This window comes from Diadema antillarum, unplaced genomic scaffold (assembly GCF_040938485.1).
Source record: "Diadema antillarum isolate AM-2024a unplaced genomic scaffold, OU_Dant_1.0 scf00000104, whole genome shotgun sequence".
Taxonomy (NCBI): domain Eukaryota; kingdom Metazoa; phylum Echinodermata; class Echinoidea; order Diadematoida; family Diadematidae; genus Diadema; species Diadema antillarum.
This window is the reverse complement of record NW_027270993.1, coordinates 355,830-380,109: the sequence shown is the minus strand read 5'-3', so window position 1 is coordinate 380,109 and position 24,280 is coordinate 355,830. Positions and strand designations below refer to the sequence as shown.

Genomic DNA, 24,280 nt, shown 5'->3' with positions numbered 1-24,280 from the left:
GAATCTTTATTTTTCTCAAATCTGACATCTACTGATGAAAACTCTCTGCCTTCGGATGCAGGTTCTCCAAGACATCCTGGATGCTCTCTTCTCCATCCTAGACGAGAGGACAGAAGAGTACGGCCGCCATATATTTGAGTCTCTGGTGAGTTTCAGCAAGTCTTGTCTTAGTGTCGTCTCTGGGTGCGTTCAAGCGCTCTCCTATAGCGAACCGTACCATACCGTACCCACGCCAGAGGAGCGCTCGAAAGCTACTAAAGTATACCATACTGTACTGTACTGAGCCAAAAGTGGACCACTTCCCGATGTGCTCCAAAAGCATACCAAAAGTTCGCTGTAAAGCATGCGTGTATCATGCGCATACTTCACAATGCAAAGACGTCATTCTCTTTGTTCGGGACAGCTGTAAGTAGTTCAAGTGCCAGGTGAATAACATTCTTGCTACAAAAATGTGTGACCTTTTCTAAAAATAACTTGTGAGGTACGCTTTTTCAAAAGAGCTCTTGAACGCTTCAAATCTGGCACAGTTCAGTACGGTACGCTTTGGTTCAGTTCGCTTTGGTTGGCATTAGAGTGCTCGAACGCACCCTCTGTCCTGGACGTGGGACATCATGCCACACTACCTACATTAGTCTCTTCTATCTAAGCAAACCAAAGCAATATGTAGTCATTTTGGTGTGATGACACAGGTTATCTTGAACCTGTTTCATTGGCTGATAAAGTAACAAATTGGCAGGCACATTCCATGAATTTGTTTTATCTCTGCTGAGAAGCTGATGCTCTTGTTCTGGAGGTTGACTTCAAATTGAAGTGAGAAGCAGTAATCAAACAAGAAAGGATTTTTTTTTTCTGCACACCTCAGCAACTTTTTGAAGTAATGAGAACTTTTCATTGGTGTATCATTGCTGATTGGTATTCCATGCAGTGTAACATGACTGGAATTTGTAGAATAGTATTATAATGATTATGCTATATTGTTGTTGTTTTTTTTCTCTCTCTCTTTCCCGCCCCTGCAGGTACATATCATCAGTGTTCTGGGAGAGAAGAGGTTTAAGTCTTTCACTACTGTCCTGGACTCATACATAGAGAAACATTTTGTCAGCACACTAGCACACCAGTGAGTATGGGATTGCTATGTTATCTCGTAGAATTGTTGCCCAAACATCTATTAAAACTGCCTGCAGTGTGTACTTCTTACTTTACTTTGAAATTCAAGAGCAGACATACAGACAAATGGGGTTGGGTTGAATTACATGAGGATATTCTACCCCCCCCCCCCCCCCCCAAAAAAAAAAAAAAAAAAAAAGATTGGCTTTCTCTGTCTATTCTCATGATCAGGTATACATCACTTGACTTCTGGTATAGCTTGAGTGACAACAAAAAGCTTGCCTGTACAGTACATGTAGATCTATATGTCTGCACAGCTCCGGTGTGAATCGGTGTGAATGCTGCGTGTAAATAAGCGGAATATAATGTATGAATCTGTGTGGTGATAGAGTGATACACACAACACATTTGTTGCTGCATGTGGATACTTAGACCATATGAAATGTGTGGGTTATCGTTTCTATCTCTCTTATAATATGACAACCATGTGTTTTTCCCCCAGGTTCTTGGTTCATTACATGATGCAGTACATCGAGAAGGCTCTGACATACAAGCCAGAACATGTATCCAACATGCTGGAGGGACTCCAATACCTCTTCAAGTTCATCTTCCGCTCCCACATTCTCTACAAGTTGTGAGTAGTGTCTTAGCCTTTGCTCACAGCAGGTCTCTCCATTATGACAAGGGTCTTGCAGCGGGGCATTTTTAGTGTCAAAAGGGTGCTGTAGGCAGGGCCTTTCAGTGTGAAAAGGGTCTTTCAGCAAGGCTTTCAGTGTGAAAGTGGTCTTAGATATAGCAGGGTTTTTTTTTCCTTTGTAAGTGTGAAAAGGGTGTTGTTGCAGGGCTTGTTAGTGTGAAATGGTCTTATAAACAGGGCTTTTCAGTGTGAAAAGGGTCTTGTAGTATGGTTTTTCAGTGTGAAAAGGGTTTCATAGCAGGATTTTGCAGTATGAAAGAGAATTCTGTATGACAATTATAACTCTTAACACAGTCAAACCTGATAGAGAGACAAGTACTTATGCTATGCATATTGTGTCAACTGGACCACTATGGGTAGTATTTCTTGCACAAACAAACAAATTTTTACATCCTCAAATCCTTCTGTCTTTTGCCCTTACTTTACTCTGTTCCTGTGTCATTTTCTCCATGCGTCTTGTTTTGTCCATTTGAACAAGTGGATTTACTTGTCACTGAAAATGTATTTAAGATATATGTAAGGTTTGCCTCTTGTAGTTAAATAGGGCATTTAAATGGCTAGACAATCAAAGGGACTCAGTGATGTAAGTATATCCTGAATTTATTTTGTAGCAAGGTCCTTTTGGAAGTTGTAAGCTCAATTACCATCAAATTATGGGACCTATGCCTGGAGGTAACAGTTTTAATGTAACATGGCATCATAGGGCCACTGGTGACATTCACGATGGCGACATGCAAGACGCGATTCGAAACCTCTTTCAGTCAATCAACTCTCTCATGCAGAAGGACAACGAAAGGCTGGAAGGTTATCAGGTAATTCCTCCTTGTTGCCAAATTGTTTTATTCATGCAGAGCGATGATGTTGATGATAATGTTTATGATGATGTTAATGATGGTAATGGTGATGATGATGGTGTTGATGTTGATGATAATGGTGGTGATGATGATGATAATGATGTTGGTGTTGATGATGTTTATAATATTGATGGTGTTGATGATGATGATGATGACGATGTTGATGATGATGTTGATGATGATGGTGATGATAATGGTGATGAGGATGAGGAGGAGGAGGAGGCGAGATGTTTATAATGATATCAATAATGATTTTTTAGTTGTATTTATGATATGGATGATTATCCATGCTTGCCTTTTATACAATTCCATCCCAGTGCTAGATCTTCTTTAGCTAGATGATCGTCATCTTTATTAAATAAAATTCATGCTAGAGAGACCAATATAATTCAGGCAGTACTAATGACTGTGAGTCTCCACCATGTCACACCTACAGCTTGTAGTTCTGCGCAAATTCAGCACCATCTGCAACGAGCTAATGGCCATGGCCATGTACACAGCACCGGAGGTCAGTCAGTTCACAGCTGACCTGCTGGACTGCATCCCTCTTCAGCCCAAGAAGACCAGTGTCCTCCAGAGCAAGCTGGAGTGTATCAAGGAAGCCATCAACAGCTCCCTCTTTCAGTCACCAAGTGAGTTCAGACTCAATAGTTGTATTCTAGAAGTATCGTTAAGAGATACTACATGTATACTCTTAGATCTTTCAAGGAGACACATGTAAATATCTGAATTTTTGCAACTCTTCTTTCACCTATTAAAGAAGAGTTTATGGTTTTTCTCTAGATTCCAGGCTAAATGTGTATTGAACTAATCCATTACATGAAATTGTTATTCACAAATTAGTGACAAGAAACATATTTTAAGGTCTTCAGCATTGACTTTAGTATATTACCACGATTTTTGAAGCTTATTCTTTACAAAGTCCCTCATTAAGAATGTTCTGTTAATGATGATAAAGAGTCAGTGTTTGGGAAAACTGCAAGATCAAAAAGAGAAAATTGTGTGATTTGAATATCAGCATGACATGCCTAGCTTGGTAGTCTGAGTGAAATATGAGGAGATAAATAGACATCCAGTAGAGGGTCATATTTGGGTGGTTGATGAGTCCTTCTTGCCTTGTCCCCAGTGGCGAGACAAGTTCTCCTCCAGCCCTGTCTGACCCAGCTGCAGCATCACATCCGCCACGACCTCCTGCCGGAGTTCTGCATCGCCATTGTGGAGGACATTCTCACCACCCTACACACCCTCTACCAGGTGAGATGCACAAGGATGATGAAGAAAGAAGAAGAAGGAGAAATATAGAAAGGAATAAGTTTAAGATGAAGAAACAGGAGACAGTGATGATAAAAGGAAAAAAAAAGAACAGTGTGAATATGGTGCTAACAATAGCGAATATGATTAATATTATTATTATTTCTGTTATTATTCATTTTGGTATAGAATTGCAACATGAAATATATACATGAATAAAATGTAAGGGTGTGTCACATGGGCCACCACTCACAAAAGTAAAATTCTTTACTATTACCCGAGGGCTCGAGCCCTCATGTGTCACTCCCTACTACGTAATAAAGATGTTCATACTAACAAAACTGATGTATCAAAGTTGTCAATAAAGTAAAAATTAGAAATCATTTAGATACAACAATCATGACAGTTATAATTACAAATTACATATTCTAATTCTGATCATAAGTGTTATGATAATGATGAAAGTGATGGTAGTCGTGCTGTTATTGATGAAGTTAATTCTAGTGAAATTTATGATGGCAATGATGTTACATTACAGGGTTGTGTCAGGTGCCAATACTTGTGTTCTTTTCTTAGTACAAACCTGATGTCATGTAAGTGCTGTAGTTGTTGGTACACATGACAAAAACAATGTTATTGATTTTTGTTATTGGCTCTATTTGACGACTAAATCGTGGTCATCTGTGTTGTCATCTTCATAAGTGTTACAAGAAAGATTACCATTCTAATCGCTTTTCTTCTTGCTTTGCCTTTGACTACCAGACGGAGCAGGTTGAGAAAGAGATAGGTCTGGTCATGAGGTATCTCTTCAGAGATATCCTGTGTATGGTGCCTGCCTCTGACTCTAGGACAGAGCTGCATGTGAGTACCACCATTCCTTGTCTTATCCACATTTTATGTTTTTGAGGAATTTCATATAATATTCTACCTTTTTGTCCCCGCCGAACGAGTTCGAGCAGGGGACTATGAAACGGGCTCCGTACGTGTGTGTGTCCGTGTGTCCGTCCGTCCGTCCGTGTGTGCGTCCGTGTGTGCGTCCGTGTGTGCGTCCGTGTGTGATCAAAATCTTCAATTTGCTACTTCTCTGTCATTTATAAGCCAATTTTGATTCTGTTTGCTTTATATGATAGCACTACATGGGAGCTTTGAAACTTGTACACAGAATTTCAGTCGTGACCTTTGACCTTGACCTTTGACCTATATTGTACATTTTGCTACAAAATGCTACTCCTTCGCCATTTCTAACCCGATTTCGATTCCGTTTGCTTTATGTGATGGCACTAGGTGAGGGCTTTAAAACTTCTACACAGAATTTTGACCTTTGACTTCTTTGACCTTTGACCTTGATTTTTGACCTGTATTGTACATTTTGCTACAAAATGCTACTCCTTCGCCATTTCTAACCCGATTTCGATTCCGTTTGCTTTATGTGATGGCACTAGGTGAGGGCTTCAAAACTTCTACACAGAATGTTGACCTTTGACTTCTTTGACCTTTGACCTTGATTTTTTGACCTATATTGTACATTTTGCTACAAAATGCTACTCCTTCGCCATTTCTAACCCGATTTCAATTCCGTTTGCTTTATGTGATGGCACTAGGTGAGGGCTTCAAAACTTCTACACAGAATGTTGACCTTTGACTTCTTTGACCTTTGACCTTGATTTTTTGACCTATATTGTACATTTTGCTACAAAATGCTACTCCTTCGCCATTTCTAACCCGATTTCAATTCCGTTTGCTTTATGTGATGGCACTAGGTGAGGGCTTCAAAACTTCTACACAGAATTTTGACCTTTGACTTCTTTGACCTTTGACCTTGTTTTTTTGACCTGTATTGTACATTTTGCTACAAAATGCTACTCCTTCGCCATTTCTAACCCGATTTCGATTCCGTTTGCTTTATGTGATGGCACTAGGTGAGGGCTTCAAAACTTCTACACAGAATTTTGACCTTTGACTTCTTTGACCTTTGACCTTGATTTTTTACCTATATTGTACATTGGCTACAAAATGCTACTCCTTCGCCATTTCTTACCGGATTTCGATTCCGTTTGCTTTATGTGATGGCACTAGGTGAGGGCTTCAAAACTTCTACACAGAATGTTGACCTTTGACTTCTTTGCCCTTTGACCTTGATCTTTTGACCTATATAGTACATTTTGATACTAAATGCTACTTCCGGCGGGGACATATTTTACGCACCGCGTAATTTCTACTTTTCCTTGTTGTCTTTATACCTCTGCCAAGGAGGTTATGTATTTGTTGGTGATGGTTTGTTTGTCTGTTTGTTTGTTTGTTTATTTGTCTGCCTGTTTGCAAAAATAGCTCAAAAAGTTGATAATTGAATTTGGGTGGAATTGTTAGGAAAAGTTGATATTGATGCAAGGAACATAATATGAAACTTTGGTAGAGGTCAGGATCACCGTCTGGACCCTGTGGGTGGAAATGAGCTTCTTGGAGGAGGTCTGCACTCTCCGAGTGTTTAATTTCTTTTTCTTTGATAGTCATATTCAAATGCATGCTTGTTCATGTACTCGAGTATGTGTCCTGCAAAGTAAACTTATTGTCCCCGCCGAACGAGTTCGAGCAGGGGACTATGAAACGGGCTCCGTACGTGTGTGTGTCCGTGTGTCCGTCCGTCCGTCTGTCTGTGCGTCCGTCTGTCTGTGCGTCCGTGTGTGATCAAAATGTTCAATTTGCTACTTCTCTGTCATTTATGAGCCAATTTTGATTCTGTTTGCTTTATATGATAGCACTACATGGGAGCTTTGAAACTTCTACACAGAATTTCAGTTGTGACCTTTGACCTTGACCTTTGACCTATATTGTACATTTTGCTTCAAAATGCTACTCCTTCGCCATTTCTAACCCGATTTCGATTCCGTTTTCTTTATGTGATGGCACTAGGTGAGGGCTTCAAAACTTCTACACAGAATTTTGACCTTTGACTTCTTTGACCTTTGACCTTGATTTTTGACCTATATTGTACATTGGCTACAAAATGCTACTCCTTCGCCATTTCTAACCCGATTTCGATTCCGTTTGCTTTATGTGATGGCACTAGGTGAGGGCTTCAAAACTTCTACACAGAATTTTGACCTTTGACTTCTTTGACATTTGACCTTGATTTTTGACCTGCATTGTACATTTTGCTACAAAATGCTACTCCTTTGCCATTTCTAACCCAATTTCATTTCCGTTTGCTTTATGTGATGGCACTACAGTCTGTAGGTGAGGGCTTCAAAACTTCTACACAGAATTTTGACCCTTTACTTCTTTGACCTTTGACCTTGATTTTTGACCTATATTGTACATTGGCTACAAAATGCTCCTCCTTTGCCATTTCTAACCCGATTTCGATTCCGTTTTCTTTATGTGATGGCACTAGGTGAGGGCTTCAAAACTTCTACACAGATTTTTGACCTTTGACTTCTTTGACCTTTGACCTTGATTTTTGACCTACATTGTACATTGGCTACAAAATGCTACTCCTTTGCCATTTCTAACCCGATTTCGATTCCGTTTGCTTTTTGTGATGGCACTAGGTGAGGGCTTCAAAACTTCTACACAGAATTTTGACCTTTGACTTCTCCCGATTTCGATTCCGTTTGCTTTTTGTGATGGCACTAGGTGAGGGCTTCAAAACTTCTACACAGAATTTTGACCTTTGACTTCTTTGACCTTTGACCTTGATTTTTTACCGATATTGTACATTTTGCTACTAAATGCTACTTCCGGCGGGGACACATTTTACGCACCGCGTAATTTCTACTTTTCCTTGTTATATCCTAGTTTTTGTCAGAAATTTGTCTTGTATGGTGTGGTCAGTATCATGACCTGTAAAATGTAGTGGAATGAAACATTATTTGTGGGCACTATATCTGCCCAGGGGCTATTCTAAAGACTATTAGATATTTGCCATTTGCATTCTTCTTCTTTTTTTAAAAATTTGATCAGTATGTGGTGGGTTTTCATTGGGGTTTGTTTTGTGTGCTTGTGTGTATGTGTTTATTTGTTCATAAAATTTTGTCTCGGGAAGTGTTGGTGATATCATTTTAGATATTAGATTGCCATGGCATGTATAAGAATCATTTTGTCTTACATTTTTATCATGTTCACTAAATCCTAACTTTCATAACTGTTTCATTCCATTGTGACATTAATGAATTGTTCATTTAACTTTTCCATTGAACAACTTATAGCGGGAGCCAGGTGTCATGTTTACACTGAATGTTTACACTGGAATTTGAAGAATAGTTAATTTTTGTGTAGAAAATAGTAATTGCTAGCTCATATTAAACCAGACCCTAATGAAGTTGCTCATGTGAAACATACGCACAGTAATAATGAATGCAAGAATGCTTGCATTGCAGAAAACTACAAAACATGGTGACTCTGAGTGCTTTTAAGTAACAATCACATTTTTTGCTTTGCCTAATTGTTTGCTTTGTAGAAGAATCGTAGACGGCTCAGAGTAAGTAAAACTTTGAATTATGATATCACAGTTTAGAAAAACTATGCGTTGTACTCTTGCAAAGAATCATGCTGAGAAGTTGGAACGTATACACCGACTGCCCTACCTCTACCATCTTCTTCTCTCTTTTTTTTTACACTTTGACAGATATCACATGTTGGAACCATTTAAAAAAAAAAAAAAGAAGGAAAAATCCAGTTGATCCCAAATAGTTGAACTTTTACAATCATGTCTACAACATATTCACCCGATCAATAAATACAGTGTCATGAAAGGATGCTGTGCCCCTTTTTCTTTGGGAAATTTATGTGATGTGAATGACTTGCATTGCTTCGTAAATGAAAAAAAAAAAAATCATGGAACTGAATGCTGGTAGTTAACATTGTTACCTTGTCCTCCTGAGTGTGCTTTGTAATTGTGATTGTGCTTCTAATGGACCGAACTATTGCTGTTGATCCAATAACATTATGTTCCAGGCAAACAAAAAGCTTCTGAAACTGATGGTTTGATTTAAACAATGCTTACAGGACAATTTTTGATAAGACAAAGAGCATTGGTAGTTTTTTTCATCAGCTGTGTCCGTGAAATGCAGAGCTAAACGATTGCCTTAGATTCCATCCATTTATACCTCTTTGACCCTTTGGACATGCCCTTATTGGCCCGAATTCACGAAGGTGGTACAAATGAAACCGTGGTTTAAACCATGGACAAAAACCATGGAGCGCCAAGTGTCGCATGGAATATTTCGTTACGAAATCAGTCATTTTGTCGATGAAATGATCATTTCGTAATGAAATGACAACATTTTGTAACTAAAGGAACATTTCGTCCACGAAATGATAATTTCGTTAATGAAACGGTAATTTTGTCTTCGAAATGACCAATTTCGTAACGAAATATTCCCTGCGACACTTGGCGCTCCATGGTTTTTGTTCATGGTTTAAACCATGGTTTCATTTGTACCACCATCGTGAATTCGGGCCATTGTGTCTACACACAGCACACGCTTTTGACTGATTCCGACATGTGATCTCTTGAAGAAAAGTTAACTACTGTGAAAGGAAATGATATATATTCTACGCATGAAGAAAGACCTCTGACAAAGTTGGTTTGCCTAGTTTTGCCTGCATTTAGTGTGATTTTTTAACACCTATTTTAACCCGCTGAGGACGGTTTGATTTTGCTACAACACGCATTTCCCATAGACGCTTGCCCGAGTATACTCGGGACTCGTCCTCAACGGGTTAATTGAAAAAAGACAAAAGTGTACTAGCGTACCAAATACTTCATTTCTCATTATTTTATCAGTTTGAATTGAGTAGAACCAAGATTGTTATCCCCCCTCCTCATTTGTTTTTCGAACTTTTAGCACTACAACCTGTTACTTTTTTTTAAAATGTTGATATTTGGATAGTACAAATAGCAAACAAACATTGATATCTTTCATAAAATACGCTTGATCTGTAGATGTATGAAATGGATATTCAATTCTGAGACATGATAAGATATTATACTCCATTACTTTGGGCTTCTGAAGATCAAAAGTGTCTTTGCAAAGCTTCCTCTTTTCATACAAGAATGACGCGGTCTGTAAAAACATAGAAGAGGAAAAACAAAACAAAAAAAATGAAAAGACCATTATCAGAGCTACTGCTTTTCAGTAAAAACATAATGCCATGATATCATTTCAATGAAAAAAAAAGCATGTGTTAAGAGTTTTAACAAAAGCAGTGATTGACTTCATAACCCCGTGCATTTTATGCATCGTCTGTTTTTAACTGCATGTCATGGTTTGAAACTATTGCATGTTCTGAGAGGTGTATGCTTTCTGTCTGCAAGAACTCAATTTTCTGGGTACATGTGATGTACAATTGTAGAATTAAGGTTAGATAGATTTTTTGCCACCAGTCATAACCAATGGTCATTATGAAGTGTAAAAAAAAGGAAAATGAGATAAATAAAACCCTTCTTTGCTGTGCCGTTTATTGAAGAAAAAATTGGTTGAATACATTTATATTATTCATTGAAGCATCATTCATAGTCCCATATTCAAAAAACTTCAGGTACATAAAATCACATTCTGGCCATTGCTTGTGTCAATACCTTGTATCAGCACTGTGTGGGTATGTTTATACATTATTTAGACAGTTCAGTTTAGTACAGAAATTCAGTTGTGTAGTTCATTGCTAAGTTGAAGTAGTTAGTATTTGTCCTTTTGTTTTGGTAGAATGAAATAAAAAAAATACTTATTCATATGTGTATATTTTTTCATTAGTTCTTACATGTCATTTTGCATAAAAATGCTTCATTATAAAAACTACATATATCTGAAGCCTGAATATACTTAGATACTTAGAAATGTGTCATAATTATATGAAACATATATTAAGAATTGATACTCAATTCAATTTGACACTAAATTCAATTTGCACTGATCGACTCCTTTCTAATACTTGCTCATGCAACTTTCAATTATGATAGCTCCTGATTCTATGGAATATATCACACAAATTCAACACCTGAAGATTTTTTTGATGCATTAAAGCTTAGTCTGGTGGTGATTGATGTGGTACACAAGTCATAGTGTTAGTGCTTTCATCACAGTTATTTCTAGAGGATTCATATGGTTTATGCTGCATCTAGATAATGCATATATGGTATTGACATACATTTTACATTTGGATTATACACATTTACATATATCTCCATTTAATGTGTAAAGGCAGTCCTATTTTCATGAAATTCTTGCCCAACTATCATTTTCTCAAAATTAGTTCATTTCCTTGTTTGTTTCCCTCAAACTTTCCTTGCAATAGCACCAAAATTGGTTACTTGTTATTCAAAACAGTGAAGAGAGTGTGAATGATGTATTGCAATTGTTTAATGCTATTTGATTTTACTAGCAAAGTAAATATCAACTTCAAAATGTTTCATATACATATCATCTTCAATGACCAGCAATAGAAAATGTCTGCAAAAAAGACATCACTTGATTACTTTGAAGCAAGAAATTTTCCCAGCATTAAATTTTCACAAATTAGAGTTGGCGACCTTTTTGGTGGCAAGAAATTTTCACGATTTGCCACTGGCATTCAATGTATTGTATACAGAACTTTTGCGTTCATTTTGATTTCACAAAATTTGAAATCAGAATGCATGCGAACATTTCTGGTTTTACAATATTTCAATGCTAGAATGATTTAATGCCAACACTTCTTTCTAAATTCATTTTCATGAGAAGGAAATTAGATAGAGACTTGTGAATAGACTGACTAAAAACAAAAGGCAATAATTTCGGCCCATTTGCAGATTCTATGCCAATGAGATGGACATCTCTATTCAAAGAAGACATTTGGCTACAAGTGATACTTTTCCACTGAAATATCAGCTAGGAATATCTAGAGGTACTGTAATTTGGTTGATTTGGTAGAAGGGAATTGACAATAATTTGCACCAAAGTTCATGAGTGAGGGTCAAAGGTCAGGGTCAAAGGCCTTTACACTTTTGTCATTGTCTCTGTGTAAATGAAAGGCCATGCTTGCAGAGATATGCAGTGTTCAAATGAGAAGGCAGAGGCAAGTCTGTTGTGTATAGCAATCGATTCCCTCTTCTTCAAATTGACCCCTGACCTCTGACCTCTGACCTCTGACCCCCACATGTTTTGCTCTGGCTCCAGACTCGCTGCATCACGTGCCTGATGGAGATGCTGCGGCTGATGCAGGAGCACCACTTCGCCATGCTCATCGACAACTTCTCCAACTCCAACCAACGGTACGAGTTCCTGCGGGGCATCTTGATGCTCTTCCAGGAATGCGTCACCATGGATATCTACCCCAAGGACTGGGCTGCCATGAGGATGGTCACTAACAGGTGGGCGTGGTCGGTCTTAACATGACCCTCGTGAGGAATTTTTAACCTCACTCCTGCACACAAGATGATGTGAAGATGATGGCTTATAATCTGTGCATTGGCATGTAGATTTGAGGTTTATATTATTGTAGAAGCATGAAGTATGTTTCTAACATATGTTGGGTTTTTTTTTCACAAGAATAAGACAATGTAGATTTACCCCAGAAATAGGTCAAATAAGTCAAGGCCATGTCCTTGACTTTCACCAGGATGACCATTGCATTAGTAGTCTTTCTAACTCTTCCTGAGCCAAGTAATTTTTTCCCTTTCTGAAGATCAAAATTTTTGTTATTGACGTTTGCTCTATTATTGCAGATGACTTTTGAGTTTCTGCTTTTTGAATATAAAGTTATGTCATATCAGAGCTGACTTCCTGCGTGTATTCAGATACATGTATCAAGTTTCGTCGTCATTGTAATTATGATCTGCGAGTCTGCCCTGTCATGGTCATTATCAAGTTTTCCTATGTAAGGAGTGACTCTAGATGGCTTGGCTAGCAGTGTTGATGCCAGTAGAAGTGACATCTGCAAGGTGTAGCTTGTGAAAGTCTATTCCACCACAATATCCATATCAGCCCTGTCAGGTTTATCAAAACAACAGTGTCATTAAAATAACGTACAAGTTGTGAATGGTGATGGCTGAGATCATAGTGAGAGTTCCCTTTGTGCATCATGGATATTATCAACTTCATCTCATTCTACTTACTATCCATTCAACATTTACCATTCTGATGCCAGAATGGCAATTATCATCTATAGAGGACGTTTTAGCGGCGCAGTAAAAACGCGTATTGTAGTCCGCTCAGTTTTTACCGTTCAATATCAGAGCATATTGAACGAAACGCATAGGCCAAGGTATTAATTCCCCATAGGCTACTGTTGTTACTTGCCGTTCAAGATCACACCATATTCAATTCTGTCTCATTTATTGCGCGAGCGCTTGCTGAATGCGCAAACGCTTGCTACTAGTGCGCGTCATTTTGTTACAATTCACAAGCGCGCAAACATCTTGCTAGTTGTTTGTTTCATACGCAGTTTTAGGGGCTTCCCCTTTTCAGCGCTGGGATGTGACTGCCAATTAAGTCAACTTCAAAGACGAGTAAAAGCCGGGTAATTTTGTGCAGTTCATGCTTGCTGTACTTGATTGTATAGATGATAATAATTATATTGGATGGCCTTGATTCATGGAATACCAGGGAATATTGCACTTGTTAGGGTCAATACTGCACTCATCTTCGATTCGTGCAATGTTGGCCCTAACTCGTGCAATATTCCCTGGTATTCCATTCATAGCCATCCAATATCATATAAATATTGAATGGATAGGTAAATGAAGCTCACTCGTAGTAGATAAAATGTTTAATACTGAGCATACATGTCTTTTGCTTCTACAGGGTAATCCAAGCTGCAATCAAGAGATTGTGTGCAGACCTCAACCACGAAGACACAATAAGAGTGAGTGCCCTGTCCAATATCGTTTACCCTATCCAATAATTATATTGGATGGCATTAATTCATGGAATACCAGGGAATGTTGCACTCTTTAGGACAAATATTGCACTCATCTTCGATTCGTGCAATATCGTCCCTGACTCGTGCAATATTCCCTGGTATCCCATTCATAACCATCCAATATGATATAACTCCCTCTCCAGGTCATGGGGCAGTCAGTGTGCATATGAAGAGTTTGTATGCAAAAACCGATAAGTCCGTTTTTGAAGATTTTGAAGTACAGTCTTTGTCATAAAGTACAAAATAATACCTTTTAAATGATATATTGGTCACTACATATAAAGGTATATTTATGAAGTTATGGTCAAAAGAAGCAAAAAATTTCTTATTATTCTCTTTATTTTTCTTGACCTTTAATCGCAAATATATCCATTTGACAAACATGGACTTATCGGTTTTTGCAAACAAAGTCTTCATATGTAGCACTGATAGCCCTTCAAGTCCTGGCAGAATTTTGTTACAGAGCTTATCATCTTGTCATTAAATTGGCAACTCTGAATGTCACTGCATATCAAATATTGGAGAAAGATTGGCTGGAACTGGTTGAATTCATCAAAATGGCACAAATCAGAAAGAAATAAGAACAAAATTTTAGCTTGAATGAGAAGAAAATACGTAAATCTTTTGAAATGTGTGATTAAAAGAATCAGCTGTAAATGGAACAATTAAAGAATTTTTGAAAATTCTGCAACCAAAATTATTGATTATATCAACAACAAATGACTCAGATGAGAGTTTTTTTTCTTCAATACTTTAGCTTATGTAACACTATGAATGAATTGTAAAATTTATAGTAAAAGAAATACAGGATGAAAAACACATGTGTTTCAGGGCCTTGATGGGTCAGTGCAGCCAGAACTATGTTATCAGTGACAGTCACTTGAGGATCATTCCTTTACAGTAACATGCCCCAAGATAGCTGACTTCAATTGGTACAACACTTTTTCCTATTCAAATGAATGCAGAGTGTGTGTTTTTTTGCAAAAATCAAAAAACAAAAAACAAAAAAACAAGAGCAAAACAGACTTTTGCCCCTTGAATGCTCCCGCAGATTGTGCACATAATGCTACTGGATAGGTATGAGATTTTTGAAATGTTCAGTAAAAGCATGCAAGTATCAATTCATGCTGGTATATTTGATTTTTTTTTTTTTCTTGTTGACACCAGCACAGCAGAGGTTTTGGCGGTTGTAGACTTTAGTGATGCCAGTTATCCTTTCCATTTTCTTTAAACACCACCACAGATATCTAGAAATTATGAATGACCACAAGCGATAATTCATCATTATTTTCACTTTAACACCACCATACCCTGAGTGTCTGGAGATAAGCTTTAAATGCTAACATACATTTGTACTCCCATACTAAAATACATCATTGTCATTTGTGTTCTGTGTGATGCTGTTGCAGCTGAGATCCCAGTACTTTGAGTTGGCGGTGTACTTCATCACCCAGCCTGCCTTGCAGCTGGAGTCCTTCACCCAGGCCAAGCAGGAGAGACTCAAGGAGAAGTTTGGTGACATGCGGCTTGAGATGATGAAGGAAATGATCCAGAAGTGGGATAGTCTCGGTGAGTCTATAGAGGGAGCCCTTGCACAAATAGACTCATTAGTACCTAGCACTCCCATGTTCTTTTTGATGCTAGGAATGTCTTATGCTGCTTTGGATCCCAGCCATCTATTGCTTATATCCACGCTTCTCAACTGTGTTTAACCCAGGGCCCACTTTGTTTCCTGTGAGGTTTTTAAAGGCCCATTTCCATGTTTAGATTGACTACAAACTTGTACTATTTTATTTTGGGAAAAATATTGCGGCCCACCAGTAGGCTGCACCCCACTGGTTGAGAAGCACTGACTTTTACTTAGCTGTGATATGCCATGGGCGGAAAATATCTTATGGGATTGTCTTTCTTTTTTTCATGCTTGTTATTTATATGATATGAAAATAAGGCGTGACTTTTTTGTGTGTAATCTTCCAGTCTCTATTGACCTTGCAATCTCTTTGAGACACAGAAATTGCAGCTGCCAACTATATAGTATTCATATTTATTCAATACAATACAGCCAACTGTACAGGACATAAACTACAGCTCTTTCTCCATAATAGAAATCAGCATCCAACAGATGACTGAAACATAGCTATTAAGGAGCTAATGACAAAATGTATCACTGTCCATTCTGCCATGATGCTAGTGACAGTCACACCAGGGCCTACATGTAGTATTTCAGTACAACTGATATCTAGCATGATGCCTCTTTGCAGCCAAGAATACTCAAACACAATTTGCTTATTCCTACCAACACTAGCTCCTGGAATTGGATTCTTATAAGCATTTCATGCTGCAGTCTTGGTAGAATGCTCTGCTGTGGCAAGAGTCTTGACTTTCAGTCAGAGGTCCTGAGTTCAAATCCTGCCAAATGCCTACATCCTCAGACAAGATGTTTTAACCCACTACTTGTATGTCCCTCTCGACCAAGGTGTGTAAATGGATACCTAACAATGCTTGGGTAATAATGATGGCAGGACCCTCTTGAAGAGCCGAGGCAACACTGAAGAGGCTACCCTGAATAAAGCAGATCATACACACCTGTCTATAGTGGCCACCCAGGGGAGATGAAAAAAGTGGCCATTACAGACAGGTGGTGCTATAGACAGGGTCATTTATATTGCTTTTCTCTTGGAGGAAATCGTTTTTAGTGGCCGTTTACAGCAGATGGCCACTATAGACAGGTTGCCACTTAGGAAGGCTTGACTGTATTAAAAATTGGCACTATAACATCAAGGATTAGTGTACAGATTGTAAGTTTACCCATTTCTTTGTCTCCAGGCACTGCTAAGGTGCAGTTCAGCAACTTGACGAGACCCTTCCTTGAGGTGACCCTCATTCCCCATGAAGCGATACGACGGGCAAGCCTTCCCCTCATCTTTGACATCATGTGCTGTGAGATGCAGGAGAAGGGTACCATCTTGCAGGTCAGTGGCGGTCAGTCTCTCACTGCCTCCAAAGGGTCACAACGTTAGACCACCTACCAAAATCATTTAGCAACTTTATGTGGACACCAGCTGATAGAGAACAACTTTCAACTGCTTTTGTGGAAATAATGAAATACCTGTGCAAGTTTAGTGGAGGAGATTGAATGAGGGGAAAAAATCTACAAACTAAGCCTGGAGAGAAGACCAGGAAGTAGATAACATAAGAGAGTCGTGGGTCAAGGGTCATGGGTCATACTTTCCAAAGCGTACACCTTAACTTTGAGCATAGCACAGCTCCATGATGATGTCAAGTTGAGAGTTAGTCACTCTCCTATTTTCTGTGCATTACTACAAGTGTCAGTACATATATCTTTTTGTCAAAATCTTGTTAAATTTATGCAGGCTTGATATATTCTAAATATCATGATTCTTGCCTCCTTTGTTGAAAAATGAATTGATTATTCAAATTATCATGAACTTTGACAGCACCAGTCTTGTTTACCTGAAGTAAATACGTCAGCCACACAACTTGTGTAGGCCCAATGTGGTAAAGTTTCTTCACCAGAGCTGAACAGTGTAGTCAAATGTTGCTTGGTTTATAAGAAGTTATTCAGGAGCAATCCACATCTTCTGTAGCTTTCTGCATATTAGCCACCTGCCTGCAAAGATGTGTTAGCAATAGACTATAGCGCCACCATTGGTGAAATGTAGACTGTTGAATGCAGTCCTTGGAATTGAAGTGCACAGAGATGAGGCCTGTGGGACTGATTGGAAAAATATCCTTTGTGATGGAGACTGCAGTAAAGGATACCACACACGTCGGAGGAGTGACAACCGACAATGAAAGTGGCTAATCATTGGGGCTTGAGAAATGTTTGTGTGTTGTGTGATGTGTGGCAAGACGGGTGAAAATTTCTAGGCAGTAGTCATGTTTAATCACAAGCTCGAATGATGATTTGTTGCTTTCATTGATTGTGTCAGATATCAGCCATCATTCATATTTTATCTCCTGCTTTTTTTTTTTTTTTAAATCCGTGTAGCTGGAGGATGACTTGATTGACAAGCTGGATGATGTGGTTTGTGGGCAGAAGAAGGGAGATGAAGACTACACAGAGATCTTCAGTGAAATGTGAGGCAATTTGCTTTTAATAATTTGGGAGTATGCACTGTAGGTTAATGGGTGGTATAGATGCTATTGATGCATTCCCTTTTACACCAGCGGTTACACAATAATGACAATATAGCTCTTGTGGACCCACTAATTTCATGAGTGGAGGGTGTGTGTTCCCATTTGATTTTTGTGCCATTACACAATATATGTTCATGATCACTGCCCCACCACCTGAACTTTGTTCATGCCTGCAGTTAGCTATCAATCAGATTGATGTAGCTGTGACATCTTTTTTGAGGTGTTTGCAGGGAATTGTTTTTGCTGTGGATTTATTATATCTTGATTATTTTTTAATGTAATTGATATTACAGACCAAAACCAGAAGTTGCCTGTACCTCATCATTCAAATTACTTTGAGATTTGTTGGGCATTTTCTTCACCCATTTTTTTTTAAAATACCTTCTCTTTTTGTTTGTATGATTGTATGTTTTTGACAAGAAGCTGACAGTGTTTCTTGTGTTAGCCCTCTAGAACCACTTCCTCAAACTTCAGGTGACATGTGTATAGATAGAATTACAGCGTCATCCTATTATTATACCCCCGCCAAACGAAGTTTGAAGGGGGTATATAGGAATCAGCGGACGGTCGGGCGGTCGGGCGGTCGGGCGGTCGGTCCGTTGCAAATCTTGCGTCGCGAACTACTTCCTCAGTTTTCAACCAATTCCCATAAAACTTGGCACAGATGTGTGCCTTGGGTTATAGATATGCAAGACGTATTTTTTGACAGTACCCAAAAGTACGTTGCCATGGTAACGGCATATTATGGGCAAAAATGGGTACAAATCTTGCGTCTCGAACTCCTCCCACAGTTTTTGATCAATTTTTATGAAATTAGGTACAGATGTTCATCTGAATATGTTAATGTGCAAGACACATATTTCCGCAGTGGCAAAAAGTGCGTTGCCATGGTAACGGCATGTTATTGGTAAAATATAGGGCAAAATGCTTCATGGCAAAACTGCTTCATCAGTGTTCTTCCAATTCTCATGGAATTCATATTGAATGTTTGTCTTAGGATATAGGTCAGCATGACACATTTCTTGACAGTGACAAAAAGTATGTTGCCATGGTAACAGCTCGCATATTATGAGCCAAAATGATGGAAAATTTTGTGTTGCAAACTACTTCCTCAGTTTTTGCCCAATTTCCATGAAACTTGGTACAGATGTGTGCCTTTGGTTGTAGATGTGCAAGACGCACTTTTCGACAGTACCCGAAAGTATGTTGCCATGGTAACGGCATATTAATGGCAGAAGATCAAGGAAAGATCTTGCGGATTTAACTACTTCCTCAGTTTTTTGACCAAAGCTTATGAAATGTTGTTTTGACCAAAGCTTATGAAATGTTGTTTGGCGGGGGTATAACCAGTCGCTGTAGCGACATTTCTAGTTCTCCTTGCTTTGGTCATTAAAAGTGTAGCGTTTTTGCCTTCCCTTTCTTTTGTTAGCTTTGTATATTGCAACAATCTCAGGCACGCAAGATGCGGACAGATGTTCTTTGTTTGTTTATTTACACTACGCCAATATTTTACTATTTGCAGACGAAACAAAAACCCAGGATTAGTGCTTTGAAATAGTTCCAAAATGTGAGTTAGGGATAGAAACAACCACTGTAAATATTGTAATCGGTAAAATCGATGTTAAGTATTGTTAAATAAACAAAATGTGAACAATAGTTACAATAAAAATGTTTCCAGACTAAACCGTCTACAATAACGGTTTATTGAGAAAAACACTGATATCTCCTTATATTTTAGGCTCTCTTGCAAAAATCTTATATGTTAGGATGTTTTGTGATACAACAGATCTATACTATGCATCAAATGTGGTATCTTGAAGATTTTTAAAATCACTACTCCCAAAGGTAAACTGGACCTTTAACTCACTCATGCTTCTCTTTTCACACTCTTCTTTTTTCCATTTCTCTGGTCATCCCTACCTTTTGTCCATCCCAACCTTTTGTCCACCAAACCTTCTGTCCATCCCAACCTTCTGTCCATCCCAACCTTCTGTCCATCCCAACCTTCTGTCCATCCTAACCTTCTGTCCATTCCAACCTTCTGTTCATCCCAACCTTCTGTCCATCCCAACCTTCTGTCCATCCCCAACCTCCTGTCCATCCCAACCTTCTGTCCATCCCAACCTTTTGTCCATCCCAACCTTCTGTCCGTCCCCTCAGACTGCTGCAAAGGATCAGCAGCCAACCATGGAAGGAGAAGGGGGAACTCTTTGTAGAGAAGGTCAAGAGACTTCTCACCAGGCTCATCGATTACCGCAACGTGTCCGACAAATCCTTTGAGAACCGCTACCTCAGACTCAGCTGCATCTATCAACTCATGGTGAGTCTGCTAACAGCTGATAAGTATTCGAATCTATGTCCATGATTTCTGTTTTTCATGGCTGCTACCAAAAAGACTGATCAATCCAGTGCTTATTTATGCCGATGTAGAACAATTTGTCAATCAGTCACAATAGAAACAACTTGATGGAAGAATTTCATCAATTTTAGTAATCCTGCATTACCCACTGCATGCTAGAAGGATTAGAACCAGCACTGGCTGTCAGGTGGAAGCTTGGTGGCCTGGCAGATAAGACACCTATCTGTTGATCAGGAGGTCCTAGGTTGGAATCCTGCTTGAGTATGTATGCCTGTGATTTCTGTTGTCATGGCTACTACTGAAACCTATTCAGTGCTTATTTACATCGATGCAGGGCAATTTGTCAGTCAGTTGCCCTGAGTACTTCTTTCCAATAAAACCCTTTCCTCCTAGCTCCATTTGCAACATTACATTTTCACCAACAAGTAACTAGTAGTAGACATTTGTTTTTTTAGAGCACCTTTTCCACTGGATACAAAGCACTATGAGATGTCATCCCTGGTCGCCATAGGAGATAAAATATATACAAATTACCAGGCAGCGACAGTACAAGTCCATTGCACATATAGGGACATCAAAATAAGTAAGTCTTCAAGTTTTGTTTGAAATGAAAACTACATACCATTGTCCATCTTACCCCATGTGAAAAGAACTTTTACAAGGATGATGAGAGACGGAAGGAGATATACGTCAAGTACATCTACCTCCTCCATGACCTACACTACAACGCTGGGGACTTCATCGAGGCAGCACACACCCTCATGATGCTTGCCAATACATTTGAGTGGACAGACTTCCCGCTGTTCAAGGACCACAAGCATCCCGCCCAGACGGAGCGGGAGAGAAAGGAGAAGCTCTATTGTGACATCATCGACCTGGTCCAGAAGGGTCAGGTGAGAACTCTTGACCACCTGGTCACTCTGGCCATACTCTCTTAATCCATATCTTTAACATGACAATGTCGGAATTTCGGAGCTTGGGTAGTTGTTCCATGTTCATCGTGTCACTGCCAGCAACCAGGGACAGCCTGGTGGTAGTGTCGCTGCCCGGAAAGCAGTAGATGACAGGTTCGAGTCCCATTGGTTCCTTTTTTTCGACATGTTTGTGGATTTACAGATCAGCAGTTGCGATCTTAACAAATTTAATTTGCAGAGGGAGACAAAGTGAAGAAACTCTCACCTGAACCATCACCCCTCTGAATGATCTCTTTCTTTCAACTTGGAAATGTCTTGAACGTATATAATCATCTGTATTGCTGTGAATTCACACTTCACCTTAGGGAGAGGAATTAGAATTTTCTTTTTACCACTCTTTGGAGTGTTAAAATTTATTGCATCACCATGTATCTGCAAAGTGACATCCGCACTCTTTTTACTTTTGCAATGAGCTGTTAGTTTGTTTGTTTGTTTTCAGTTGTGTCCTTTTTGCTAGACCTGGCCTTGTGACAATCCATAACCTAAAATCATCATAATTTTCAAAGTGTATAATTAATGCTGTAAGTTTAGGCTTGATGAAACAGTATCTCCTGCATTGATAAGTTTCTGTCCCATCCAGTCATGACCCTATGATCCTTCTATAACCTCTTTTTATTCTCTCCGCCCAGGTCTGGGAATATGGCATACCACTATGCAAAGAGCTGGCGGTACAGTATGAGACCAAACTCTTTGATTACAAGAATCTCTCTGTCCAGCTGGTGAGTCTCCCATGGCAACCATCCTGTAAAAGAATTGTGGAGCGCATACTAGTGCTGTAGCAGCACAACTGTTTATCAGTCTATCTTGTCTTTGATACAGTTTCATGTATTTAACAATAAGAGCTATATATAAAGAAAGTGGTATTGGTAAGTTGTAAGAGTTGCAAGAACCTACAAAAACATGGTACCTGATAACATTTGAAAAGCAATATTTGCATACACATAGAAGTCCTGGCTTGCCAATAGTTGAGGTATCTGTTTAGAAAGGGACATATGGAGAAAACGGGAAGTCATCATAGAGTATCATGTCTTATAGAAGTTTATGTCTTTGTGAAAAGGTTTTCTTTATAGAATAGGATGTCTTGATAAAACAAGGTACCTGTATTGAAATAGAATATGTGCATGGAATGTCACTCATAATGTACTCATGATAACCTGCTTGTGCAATAAGTATACACACAATCACATATTCCGGTGAGGAGATTGACCTTTCCCTCTTTATCAAAGCCACACTTCATGAAAACACAAACTTTTGCAGGGCCTTGGGACATTATGTATAGTTTCTTGAAGATTTTCTCTCACTTCCTACAAGAGTGTAAAGTGTCCCCATAGATTCTGTACAGGTCCCCCAGTTCCACTGGTGATGGATAATATACATGTGACACATTTTTCTCTATCCACAGGTTACTCAAGCCCAGTTCTTTGAGAATGTTAGAACCCAGCTAAGACAGCAGCCTACGTTCTTCCGCATCAGTTTCTTTGGCAACTTCCCAATCTTGAGGAAGGTAAGAAGCATTTGTTTAAAAATCAGAAACATATGATAAGTGCTGGTGACATTGTGAAATCAAAGTGAGTGAATATTGATCATACTGTGTAAGTGGTATATTCCCCAGTGTTATTTGTTTGATTGTTTGATTTTTTTGTGATTTTTTTTGGTGAGTTGACCAATGTCTGCCAAGTCAACAACTCTTGAAAATGTTGCCTCCAGTTACACGAATGCATTGTATAATGTAATTGAGGTGGGAAATGACTATTTTTCTTCTCCCAAAATGTGGCAAAATGATTGTATCATTATGTCAATTTGGTTCTCAATCGAGAATCGACCACTCCCAAAATTGTCACACAAGTCCAAATTTGTGAGAGATTGTACGTGTGAAATGTATGGCGTAAATCACACTTTCTTGAACTAATAAAAAAAGTGTGTTCATTGTTTTGTTCGTGTCCATGCAAACATCAATCTCTCTAGCCCCCTTTCCCCCATTAAAAGCAAACAAAAACAAAATGAGTGGAATTATTTGTATTCATCTAGTATTCATTTCTTACTAAGAGATTTATTGTGAAGCGAACAAACAATTTTTATCATATGTTCCATTCTTCAAATGATTGAGTCCAATGATTTTGTACTTTGAATATATTTCTAGCACCGGGAGTATGTGTACCGTGGCCGTCCCTTCGATCAAACCCAGGTGGTGATTGAAAGATTCCAGGCAGACTTCCCTAGAGCCAAAGCCTGGGCAGGGAAGCAGCCACCCACGGAGGATGACCTAGCGGCCCATGACCAGTGTATCCTTCTTGTCAGCTTGTCATATTTCTACCATGCAAAGAAATTTTCTCACTGCCTGTAGAAAGTGAACTATACGATACTCTCTGTGATTACAAGGAGCTGCACATGTTACCCACTTAGTAATGGTGGACCCTCACTCCGGGCAAGTGCACTACAGGCTGGAGTAACATTTTTACAATGCGTTCTTGAACTTTTGAACTTTTATGCGAGTCACACTCCTTGATTTGGCTGCTCCTTGGTTGCTCACATGCTAGCATGCTAGCCCTGGGGGTATAATGCCCGTTGAAGAGCAATGATAATGGCAATTACATAAAGATAATATTCCTAAGTTATTAGTGGTGTCATCATTATTATTGCCTTGTTTTTTAACCATTGCCCATTGACAATAATCATGCTACTTTTATACATCAAGATACATTTTAAGATCTTTCGTAGCTACTTAATCATTTTGGAGAGTAGTAGATTGTGTACATTTATCTTGTATTTTCATGTTCCTTAATGATGACCCCCTGGTATCAGACATCGAGGTCAGGAGTGTCACCCCAGTTCCTCCCAAGAGAATCCACCTGGAGACGCAGAGCTTGCCTGCCAACATCCGCTTCTACGCAGAGTACTACGACATCAACGTCTTCAGCTTTGACAGACCCTTCCACCGCGGGGAGCGGGACAAGAGCAAAGAATTCAAGGTGAGCTGCCG

General features: G+C 39.0%; 1 protein-coding gene across 1 annotated transcript in view; it reads left to right on the top strand.

The window, feature by feature from the left end:
* Positions 1 to 24,280, top strand: part of LOC139719125 (dedicator of cytokinesis protein 3-like) — a 129,274-nt gene that overhangs the window by 66,063 nt on the left and 38,931 nt on the right. Inside the window, exons 20-37 of the mRNA XM_071630556.1 lie at positions 62 to 145; positions 1,017 to 1,117; positions 1,610 to 1,741; positions 2,508 to 2,616; positions 3,095 to 3,290; positions 3,785 to 3,912; positions 4,672 to 4,770; positions 12,036 to 12,256; positions 13,689 to 13,749; positions 15,216 to 15,375; positions 16,633 to 16,778; positions 17,819 to 17,907; positions 20,128 to 20,287; positions 20,977 to 21,219; positions 21,930 to 22,019; positions 22,703 to 22,804; positions 23,441 to 23,582; positions 24,103 to 24,269. Of these exons, the coding sequence (XP_071486657.1) occupies positions 62 to 145; positions 1,017 to 1,117; positions 1,610 to 1,741; positions 2,508 to 2,616; positions 3,095 to 3,290; positions 3,785 to 3,912; positions 4,672 to 4,770; positions 12,036 to 12,256; positions 13,689 to 13,749; positions 15,216 to 15,375; positions 16,633 to 16,778; positions 17,819 to 17,907; positions 20,128 to 20,287; positions 20,977 to 21,219; positions 21,930 to 22,019; positions 22,703 to 22,804; positions 23,441 to 23,582; positions 24,103 to 24,269 (2,430 nt within the window). The remainder of the gene's footprint in view (positions 1 to 61; positions 146 to 1,016; positions 1,118 to 1,609; positions 1,742 to 2,507; positions 2,617 to 3,094; positions 3,291 to 3,784; positions 3,913 to 4,671; positions 4,771 to 12,035; positions 12,257 to 13,688; positions 13,750 to 15,215; positions 15,376 to 16,632; positions 16,779 to 17,818; positions 17,908 to 20,127; positions 20,288 to 20,976; positions 21,220 to 21,929; positions 22,020 to 22,702; positions 22,805 to 23,440; positions 23,583 to 24,102; positions 24,270 to 24,280) is intronic.